This window comes from Condylostylus longicornis, unplaced genomic scaffold (assembly GCF_029603195.1).
Source record: "Condylostylus longicornis isolate FDR11 unplaced genomic scaffold, ASM2960319v2 ptg000031l, whole genome shotgun sequence".
Classification (NCBI taxonomy): domain Eukaryota; kingdom Metazoa; phylum Arthropoda; class Insecta; order Diptera; family Dolichopodidae; genus Condylostylus; species Condylostylus longicornis.
The window spans coordinates 5531111-5542378 of record NW_026578000.1 but is presented as its reverse complement, the minus strand read 5'-3'; the positions used below and the strand labels follow the sequence as shown (position 1 = coordinate 5542378).

The window sequence follows — 11268 nt, the reverse complement described above, 5'->3', positions numbered from 1 at the left end:
GGAATCAGAAGGATGGCGGTCGGAGCGCTGGAGCAGTCTTCCGGGGTTGCGGCAACGATTTAAGAAAATTATGGGGATGACCAGAAGCGATTTAAGAAAATTAAGGGATGGGCAAGAACTAGGTGAGGGTCCTCCCCGGCATTTTGACGAGTCACTGCAGGCTTAGGGGACACCTCAGTCGACTGGGTCTGGAAAATTAGGATACTTGCAGTCTTCTGGTCCTCACAAGTTGCTTGAGTTCATCAGGAGAGTGAGTCTCGAGCGTGTGTTGTAGGGCGTAGCCCGCACTCGGATGGGAGCACACAATAGATCCCTATACGTGGTCGCGCTGCACTTTTGCCCCCGTTGTACAAATCTACAATTCTACTCAGAATTTTTCTATTTCTACAAATTTAGCCAGAAACCGCATCCTATGAAAACAGTATAATTAAAAGCATTTCAACTTAATGTTTAAAGCATATTACTTATCTTAAGCTGCTGATTTCATTTTACGGTTGAATAAAGTAGGCTCAAAAAAAAACAAAACAAACCCTGAAATATAAAACACATAAAATAAATTTGAAACTTTACTGATACTACGATGATTTTGATTCATATAGAATTGTAGGACCTGTTCCAATCATTTGATAACCAGGGATTAAAAATTATTTCTTAAGGTAGGTTGTGGTGATCTTTAAACATCCAATAGTGATCTAGTTTACGATTAGTAATTCATATTCACTAATTTAATTCCAAAGACAGAAACCCTAAATTTATTGTTTTCCAAAAAAAAAATTTAAATATTAATAATATTTTTATTAGGCATTCAATTCTGAATTTATAACCAAATATTTTGTTAATAATTATTTTGTTTTTTGCATTTTAATTTTTTGTTTTCATATTCCAAAAACTTGCAATAATTTCAATAATTTTTATTTTTCATTTTCCTAAATAATTCAATAACATTATTTTTTATACACATGTTTTCTCCTTTAAAAAAAATTTACATTTTTTTCGATTTTCCTTTTCCACAATAAGCGTAAATTTAAAAAAAAAAAATACCAAAATTAAAAAATATCCTTAATATAGTTGTTATGCTTGTTATTTAAATTCCTTTCGGATATAAGGATAATTTTGTCCATTTATTATTCCAGAGTCTAAACATTAAAACGCTAACCAACAGTACATTTCCAACTTTTATAATTGTTTTGATAATTTCACGTTTTTTCCTTGAAATTTCCCAAAAAAAAATAATAAAAACATTAAAAATGAATTAAACATTATTACAGGATAATAATTTTTTTCTCTTCTCTTCTTTTTTTTTGTGTTTTGTGTGAATTTTAGTACATGCGATGAATTATTTATAAAAATTTTTTTATTAAAAATAATGCAAAATATGGTTGTGTGTGCGAAAATATAAAAATGGAAATGGAAATGAACTTTACACTTACATATATATAGAAATTAAGTGAAAAAATATTTTAACATTTTATTACTTACTTTAAATCTACATTTTCACCTTGAAGTACTAAACAGTCATATCCGAAAAGATGTAATTTATCGGTATCAATTATGGCCCTGTAAGTATAATGTTCTTATGTATATAGTGAATAAAGCATTAAGATAAGAGATAAGGAATAAAAATATTTAAATTAAGAGTATTAAAATAGTATAAGTGTGCTCTTTGATGTTATAATAGGACGGCAATGGTGAATTTTCAATGTTACACAGTCTTGTTTGTATTGTTGCCTAGGTTATTTAAGTAAATTAAGTTTATTTAAATACGGGCATCAAAAATTTTATAAAGAGGCTTCTTTTTTAAAATAAATAATGGAATAAATGGAATATTGTTGTAATAATTTCAATATTATAGGATTTCATCTTTAGGATGAGAACAGAGCTGTCGATTTTTTGCTTGAATAATTTTACTCTATACATGGTTCCCCGAACATAGTGCAATGAATAAACACCAAAGAGTTTGAAGCTTTGAATGGATAAGAGCGAATGGTTGTGTCGACTTGATAGATTTATCAGTGAACCCAGAATTGTAGCAGTTTAGTAGGTTGATAAATACCGTAAGTAAGGACAGGACTAAGAATTGAGTAAGATGATTGAAAAAGAAGCTATTAGTTTCTTTGAAGTCTGTTGGATTTAGCAGTATATTTAAATGGTTGAGAACATGAGTCATGTTCTCAATGTGTTTTTCTGTTGGATCGGGACTACAATAATTATTCGAAAAAAAAGCAGGTAAATTTTAGTATAGCTTAGCGGATTCTCTAGATCTATTGTAGTCGAGAACTGTTTGTCGATTTCAAGCTTGGAAGTGGGTCTTTCTATGGGGCTAATGCTTGATATCATTTTTTATCAAGTAAGAAAACTCTTGACATACAGAAACAGCAAAACATTAAACGGTATCCTCCAATTTTGGTGTTAATTTTTTATATTGTGGATTTTCTTGGCTTGTGTCCATGCCATTTGACTAAAAATCAATATTTACAATTAATATTCAAAATAAACAAACACAATGTTCAATATACCAGACTTAATTAAAAATACATAGTAAGTCTAATTCAACAACAATGTAAATCATAAAAGACGGTTTTCAAACAATCACAAATTTCTTTGACAATTCCAAACAACAAAAATACATTTTGTAAATCCAGTGCAGTTTATGAATTAAAAATTATTTTATTACAACATAGAACTCTTAAATTTATTATTTTAATACTATTTTAACAAAAAAATCTAACTATAATTGAAGTTGGTGCTTATTTTACGTTAAAAGTTCATGAAATTTAATATTTATATTGGAATTCATGCAATGTTGTTTACAACAATTTAGTGTAATTAAAATGTGTGTATTTGTGTTTAAATTTCATTGTTAAAAATAATAACATAACAAAATAATAATCACCATGCAAAATCATCTTTATATAATTAATTATGTAATTATTATTATTTCATATTACTGCGATAAAGCGTTGCAACATCAAATTCAATTAGTATAAAGATAATCACTTAGAACATTAATATTGTTATTCATGCATAGTACAATTGTCAGATGATAAAACAATTGAATCATATTTTCCAAGTTTTAGATTATCAATTGAGATTTCAACACTAAAATAAAAAAATATATTCAATTTATTATTGTATTTAATTAAAATCTATTGATATTTTTCTTTGATTTTAATTTTTAATTTAATAAAATTTTAAATTGTGGAGAATTTAATTTACAAAAGAGTGGAATTATTGGAGAAATCATTGAATGAATTCATGATATTAAATTAGAAATATTTTATTGTTAAAAAAAATATTGAAAGCATCAATTGTCAGATTTATGGAACCAAAGTGTTCAAATGTAAATATAATTTGGAAGGGTATTGTTAAGCCCTTATAACATAAATTTTAACTCGAAATGTTGCAATAAATTGTAAACAGCAACATTTCAAGTAGATTCAATTTTAATAATTACGTAACGAGATCACAGAAGCACAAATCTAAACTAAAAAAATACATTTAAAATATTACTCAATTTACATAATATTTTTAAAACGAAAATTATCTTATAAATCAACCCCAAATGTAAAATTACAAACAAAATAATATACAAACCCTTCCTCATATTCTGAATTACTGCCAGCAGCCAAAACTAATAATTTTTCGGGTAAATTTCCTAAAATTTTTAAATCAACAATTTCATTGAATTCTTTTAAATTTATAACAACGACAATGGTGCAATGATTTTCCAATTCTCTGTAAAAGAAAAAATTAAAAAACAAAAAATAAAGTATATTTTGCCAAAAAAAAAATCTAGAGAAAAGAAAAGCAAACAAAAAAAAAAACTATTCCTTTCTGCTTTTATTTTGGGCATTTTGCTTCTGTCTACTAAAATTTTGTAAAAAAACATTTTTAAATATTATTTTTTATCCTTTCATATTATTTATTTTACTAAATGTCAAAGTAACATTATACTAAGAGTAGAATAATACACAGATAGATAAAGAAAACAAGAGAAAAAGGACAAATTATCCTTTTTTTCTGGTTAGAATATTTTTTTATTTTCTCTTAGTTTTATTCAATTCCACTGTATCCAATATAGTTTTACTTACCTTTTATATGCTAAAACATTTCGATTTAACGCCAAAGGATAAAAATTTCCATTCCTCAAGGTTGGTAACTTTCGTAAACTAACCAATTTTTTATAAAGTTGATAATGACTTCGTTTTTCTTCAATTTCTTTTTTTAAATTTAAATTTTTATAATTAGGGTTGACTGGCAACCATGTTGTATCCCCGACGGAGAATCCTTTTTTTTTTTTTAGTTTGTTATTTAGTTTTGCGTAAAGAACAAGAGAGAAAAATTAGTAATTTTATAAATTGTTCTGAGTTACAAAGAAACATTTTTTTTAATTTATTCAAATTTAGACAAAAATTCAGTCGCCTAAAGAGAATTTTATATACAAACTAACTGGATAGTAAAGATTTATAGGAAAATTTAAAAAATTCAACAAGTCATAAATTATAATGACCATTAGAATTATTTAAAATTTTAAAATACTTAGAAAAGTTAAAACAACTTTATTTTCATACACGTCCTTGTTAAAATTTCTTTGAAATTTCTTTAAAATGAAATATTGTATTTGATCTCAGATTGTTTGTATATAAAATAAAATCTCTAATTCAATATAATTGAGAAACTAAAACAAAAATACCAGCATTCTTTGAATCATCCCATTGAAATGGTGTTCTTTCTGGATCTCTTGAATATTTTTTATAAACTTCTTTATTTGTATTTAAAGCAGCTGGATCTTTTGTTTCCTCCCATGTTATCTCTCTATAATCTATCATACCAATTTCTTCACCCTAAAACATAAATAATTTTTTAATTTAATCAAATTATATTAATGAATTAAAATAATATTTACATTATAAGTGACAGCAATTCCAGGCAATGTCATTATTAACATATTCATTTGATCAATTTTCTCTATACCAAAACGACTTCCAGCTCTTGGATTATCATGATTTCCAATAACCCAATTTGCTATACCATTTCTAGGCATATATATTAACCATTTACTTATTGTATATATAAAATCTCTTGCATCTGAATTTTCATTAAGTTCACCAATTAATAAAAAATTAAAAGGTATTTGAGATCCTTGCCGTCCATTAATATCTTCATAATAATCAACAGTAAATGATATATTTGCATAAGCTTCTGTACATAAAATTCTAGTATCACCACCATTTTCTTCTTTATATTTATTTAATAAATCTCTCCAATGATAAATCATTTCATAGCTTTCTTTCTAAAAAAATTAAAGTAGAAAATTAATTTTATTAACAATATTCTCAAACATAACGATATTACCAAATTTGTTGTATGCCAATGATTTAAATAATCATAACTTTTCGGATCAGTAGATTTTCCACTTAATGGTTCATCAAGTAAATTTTCAACTTCAAACATATGATTAACGGCATCAACACGAAAACCAGCAACACCTTTATCTAACCAAAATTTTAATACATTATCCATAGTTTGAATAACTTTAGGATTTCGATAATTTAAATCAGGTTGTCCAGATGTGAATTGATGTAAATAATATTGTTGGCGTATTTCATTATAAGTCCAAGCAGGACCATAAAATACAGATATCTAAAATAATTTCGTATTTGTTCTAAAATTTTTATTTTAACAAAATTTTATATGTTACCCAATTATTTGGTGGATGATGTTTTCCATCTTTATCAATAATCGGATCTGCCCATATATAAAAATCTTCATAATCTGGTACACGATTAATTGATTTTATAAACCATTCACATTTGTCTGACGAATGGTTTGGAACAAAATCTAACAAAATTTTAATATCTAAAATATAAAAAAATAAAAAAATGAATTTTAGCATGAAAGTGAAAGTAAATGTATTTAAATTTGAATACCTAATTTATTAGCTTCCTCTAGTAAATCTTCAAAATCTTTCATTGTACCATAATCAGATTCAATTGCCATAAAATTTGATATATCATAACCGAAATCAGCCATTGGTGATTCAAAAATAGGACTTAACCATGCTGCTCTAATACCAGAATCTTTTAAATGACTTAATTTTCCTATAATACCTGCATATAAATTCCACAATTTTATTAATCTAATAAAGAAATTAATTTTTATTGAATTGATAATAAAATTATTTTATACCTCTAAGATCACCAATTCCATCACCATTACTGTCTTTAAATGATCTTGGATAGATTTGATATAAAACCATTGATTTCCACCAATCATTAACAATATCATCAGACTGGGTATCGTTTGAAGACACAACATTTTGAATTAGAATTCCATTTAAAAGAATTATGTAATTTAATATCACTTTCATAAACATAATTAGCTATTTAAGTTCTAGATTTATTTCAATTCTTTTTTTTTTTTGGAACTTCCTGTGTATAGTGAGATCTAAAATGATTCTCTAATTTTAGTCTAAGTGGATCAAATTTTTAATTTCTGAAAATCAACAATAAAATTTTTAAATATTACTTTTAATTTACATTTTATTTGACTTTTTGATAAAATTTTTTTTTTAAATTTTGTTTAATAAATAAACTCCGTAAAATATTGAAATGGAAAATAGTACAAAGCGTTTTATATGTCTTCCCTTTTATATATTTAATTAATTACTGAATAAAAACAAAATTGAATTCCAAAATTTTATACGTCAAACGTATTTCAAAGCAATTAAATTGAGTATTAAAATAAACAAATTGAGTATTGTTGCATTCTCCTTGTTCTCTTCCTGTTCTATAGTCATTCATCATAACACTAAGTCACTAACTATTTAACAGGCAAGAACATTGCATTGAGTGGTTGAGCAATTTAAACGAATGGTTTATGAAAAAAAAAAACAATGATAATTTTTTGATATTATTTTTGAAGGGTAATCTTATTTTCTCCATGCTGTTCTCTCTCTCTTTCTCCTTATTTTTTTTCAACGCTACTTCGCTCTGACTGAGAGCGAACATTGAGAGTTTAACGCTTTGGTATTAATGGTTAACAAAATTAAATAATGTTATTCACTTTTAGTTGATAAGTGATCGCCGGAAAAGATTTTAATCACCTTCTATTGTTTATGTTTTTTATTAAAGATTTTTTTCCATTTGTTTGTTTTTTTTTTAATAGTGAATTAATTTATTGTAATCTGTGTTTTTACATTTAATATTTTTTTTTTCTTGTTAATTAAATAATTTAATAAAATGTTTGTAATTAGTTTTAAAAAAGAAATTGTCATCCAGATTAAATAATTATGTTTATTTGTTAATTATTTTTAAAAAAATATTGTAATTAAGTAGTGTTAAATATTTATGAATAGTTTTTGATTTGTAATCCTAATTTAAACTTTTTTTTTTAAGTGAATGAAATAATTTTTCGTGGATGAGTAGATCTAAATGCTAAGTAATCAACAAATTACAACATGTAATCTGTAACCTTCGCATCAAATATTTTACTTATTTAAAAATTATTAATTTATTATAAATTTGTTTTGAAACAATAATTTAAAAAAAAATTATAAATTGTTTAAAATAGTAACCAAAGTTAAATGAGTTCATGTGTAAATGTGTAGTTAAAATCTTATAATTGTATAAGAATTAATGAAAAAATTTTTATACAAAATAATTGAAATTAAAACAAAATTACGCCTATGCTAAAGCTATCTACAATCAACCCTTTTCCTGAAAAAATTAGGAAAAATAAATTCCTATACTCGCATACAAAACTGTAGTAAATAACTTAACTTAAGGTAAGAAAAGAATTGAATATCTTCTTCACAAACATTTAAAAAATAATATTTTCTCTATTTAAATAAGCTATTTAATTTTCCTTCAAATAAGGGTCTAGGATTCAAATACAAAATTCTATTGTCCAGTATGAGAAAAAAATTTCAATTTTTTGCTACTGCTTTCACCTTTTTCGTTCGTATACAATTAACTGCATTACACTAGAATTTTCATATAGAAAATCTCATACTTACTTAGTAATAATGTCTAATTTATTTTACCAATATAAAATCTAAAATCAATAGATTATTTATTTAAAAAATTTCTATATATACTAATAAAAATAAACTTCTCATTTACACATTTTATTTTTTTAAATAAACATTTCATTTAGTAAATAAATAGAAATATTTATTTAAATAATTTAAAAGAAAAAAAACTGGTATTATTGTTATTAATTTATATGTTACCACCTACGTAAAATCAAAATTGACTTCCGATACATTTAAAAATCTATAAATCTTTCTAATTAGTTGAAAATATTCGAATGAAAAAACAAAAACTTAATATTTTAAACTTGACAATTTATTTATCACGAGTATTGTTTAATTATTTCTGTTCATGTATATCAAACATGTGGACATTGTGAAAATTGAAACTAGTGCTTTTTTATTGATTTTTTGGGGGCCATCCATTTCTGAAGTTTTTTAGTTTCGCTGGCTAAAATTATCTCTTAGTACTGTATAGACCCAGTTTACATTCCAAGAATATGGAGACCCATCTCCATTTCTATAACTGGAACAAGCTCTCATAGCTGTCCAAAGAATTTTAAGCCTGTCATCAGTTTATCATCATTTCTACTAAAGACACTTGAAAAGCTATTAGACGCATACATAGGGAGCAACCTTAACCTGAAATTGGTATCTCCAACACAAGAAGCGCTTATCGAAAGGGTATGTGAACGAAAATGGTTCGGAACTCCTTGGTACATTATACAAAAAATCATTGCGGCTGGTAAACGTTGGGGAGTGAGTCCTCGACTGGTTGTATGAGTGTGTGGTTAGGCCTATTCTGACATAGGCCTCCCCCTCGAGATAAGGGAAGAAGGAAGTTGGAGAGGGTGCAGCGTATGGCATGTGTTGGGGTGACTGGTACATTGCGTACTACAGTCACTTCGGATTTGGAGGTTATTCTCGACTTCGATCCGGTGAATGAGCAGGTGAAAGCAGTGGCTGCGAGGGATGCCTTGAGGTCTTCTGGGATTTTCTGAGAGGAGTTGGGGATAGAGCTATCGATTTGGCTGCCTGATGGATGTAGGGCTTTCCAGGCAGAGATTTTGGCGGTGCTCATGGCGGCGAAATTATCTCTCACTAAATGCGAGCTGGCAATTTTCGTGGATAGTAAGGCGGCGATTGGGGCCCTCGGTTGGGTCGGCTTTGTTGAGTCGATTCAGAAGGGCACTTGGGGCACTTTGCAATATGTGCAGGGTGACTGTGTGCTAGGTTCCCGATCACAGCGGGATACGGGGTAATGAAATGGCAGATTGTCTTGCGATATTGTGAATGAGTCAGCGCGTCTACCGCAAGGAGCGTATCTTGATGTGTCGCTTATCTTTGTCTCTCAATGATTTTTAACAGCTTTAAAAATTTACATTTTAACTATATAGAACGCAAGTAAATTAATTCTTTTTACATATAATTTGGAATGTTTAGACAGCTTCTAATACTTGTGTATTTGAATAAAATAACAATATAAAATTTTCATTTAAAAAAAATTTTCCACAAAAAAAATTAAAACTAGCTATTTCATAAAATATTGAAAATATAGAAATCATTTTCAAAAAAAATAAACACTATACAATTTTAGTACTACTTACTCAAATAAATAAATACAAAAATAATCAAAATGTCAAAATAAATTTTTAGCAACATTATTGTATACATTATTTTCAGCTCAAATATATGTACGGACTTATACACTCTACTGAAAGAATAATTGAAAATATAAACACATACAAATGTTCACATATGCGTAAATATGTACATACATACCTTCATATACTTTATGAAATTCTTTGCTTATGTCTATGCATTGTTATTATACAACATTGCTGTATAAAATTTAAGAATTTTCTTATATTGAGAATATTGTAAGTTTAAAAGCCGCCAAAATTTCCAAAATATATGTCAAAAAAGCAACAAAAATAAATAACAATAAAGTTATATGAGTATTACACTATTTTATTGTGGCACGGGACGGCAAGTGTTTATTAAATTTTTGATATTATTTTTCTAGAAAATCCAAAGAGACACACAAAAGGAAAAAAATTATTGCTTTTTTTTACTTTTACTTTTTTATTTTCTTAAAATTTATTGCACTTTAATATTTTCTTTTTGCTTTTTAATATAGAACAAATATTTTTTTTTGTTATTTTAATTAAAAATAAAATATCCAGACAGAGAAAATCACGTCTTTTTAATATTATTAAATTATTTTAATGTTACACGTTTTTCTTTTGTATTTTTTTTTTAATAATATTTTTAATTTTGCAGACTTCAAAATATACTGTCATGACGCAGACAAGAAAATTGGCTTGCAACTGATTATATTTTTTTTATTGTAAAAAGCAACAATAAAGAAGATAAATTAAACAGATTTATTTAAGGGGAAAAAAATTCTCTCACAAAATTGTTCCGTTCAGTCAACCCATTGCATAGCCTTACCACAATAATATAGATTTTGTTATGGATTGTATTCCCTTAAAAGATAAAAGAGAAAATTAATGTACTATTTGTAACTATGCTAACAATTTTAATATTATTACATTACCGAATAAACTCATATTGTATTTTGAGTGAAAAATTTTATTTTGAGAGAAAGAATTTATTTTTTTATTACCTGAAATTTTCTATTTCACTAAAAATTTTATGTGGAAAAATGAACCAAAGAAATAAAGGCGAAAATTTTATAAAATAATTTTTAATGAGTAAATATTATGAAAATAAATTTTTGTAGAGAAGATTTTAGTGATATTGAGAGTAATAAATGGAATGCACCTAATTTTGAGTAAAGAGTAAATTATCATAAAATACAGAATTTGATTTGTTTCCGCTCATATAAATGACACTCAGATTTATTGTGTTCATATTTAAGATAATTGTAGGCACACAGTTTGACGCAAAGCATATATTCGCAGGAAGAAATGTTTGAAGGGTATATGATGTGGAAACACTGGCTGCTTACATTACACAAATACATAGAACATAAATACACTATAATAGATTGTAAGAATATGTATTGAATAATGAAATAAATCAGTCTTGAAACAGAACTCAACTAAAAAGATGTTTTGACTACATCTGCACTTGCTGTTATAATAATGTAGACCAGAATTAATACTTTTAATTTAATCAATTATTATTAATAATATTAAATTAAATTTTAGTTCAATTAAAAATTATTTAACAAAAATTTCTAATGACATAATATTAAACATAGGTTGCTT

At 26.2% G+C, this 11268-nt stretch overlaps 1 protein-coding gene across 3 annotated transcripts; it reads right to left on the bottom strand.

Annotated features, from left to right (window-relative positions):
* Positions 1-945: 945 nt before the first annotated feature.
* On the bottom strand, positions 946-10179 carry LOC129608400 (maltase 2-like). 3 transcript variants are annotated; one of them, XM_055519885.1, is made up of 11 exons: positions 9998-10179; positions 6190-6495; positions 5931-6110; positions 5702-5859; positions 5356-5643; positions 4907-5293; positions 4694-4844; positions 4092-4287; positions 3595-3735; positions 1480-1557; positions 946-1208 (listed from the first exon to the last, which is right to left on the bottom strand). In XM_055519885.1, exons 2-11 carry the CDS (start codon positions 6374-6376, stop codon positions 1085-1087), a joined length of 1890 nt encoding a protein of 629 aa, XP_055375860.1. In that variant the 5' UTR covers positions 6377-6495; positions 9998-10179; the 3' UTR covers positions 946-1084. The 3 variants fall into 3 exon arrangements, with proteins under 3 accessions (XP_055375860.1, XP_055375859.1, XP_055375861.1); XM_055519884.1 differs by lacking the exon at positions 9998-10179 and adding an exon at positions 9815-9942; XM_055519886.1 differs by lacking the exons at positions 946-1208; positions 1480-1557; positions 9998-10179 and adding an exon at positions 2757-3099 and having other exon boundaries at positions 6190-6637.
* Positions 10180-11268: the final 1089 nt, after the last annotated feature.

Bases quoted from the DNA above. Each gene is read 5' to 3' on its own strand.
- LOC129608400 (XM_055519885.1), bottom strand. From the start codon at position 6,376: ATGTTTATGAAAGTGATATTAAATTACATAATTCTTTTAAATGGAATT. The intron at 5,860-5,930 runs GTATTCAAATTT...TTTATATTTTAG, and splicing joins AGAGGAAGCTAATAAATTAG to ATATTAAAATTTTGTTAGAT. The intron at 3,736-4,091 runs GTAAGTAAAACT...TTTCTTTTACAG, and splicing joins AATGTTTTAGCATATAAAAG to AGAATTGGAAAATCATTGCA.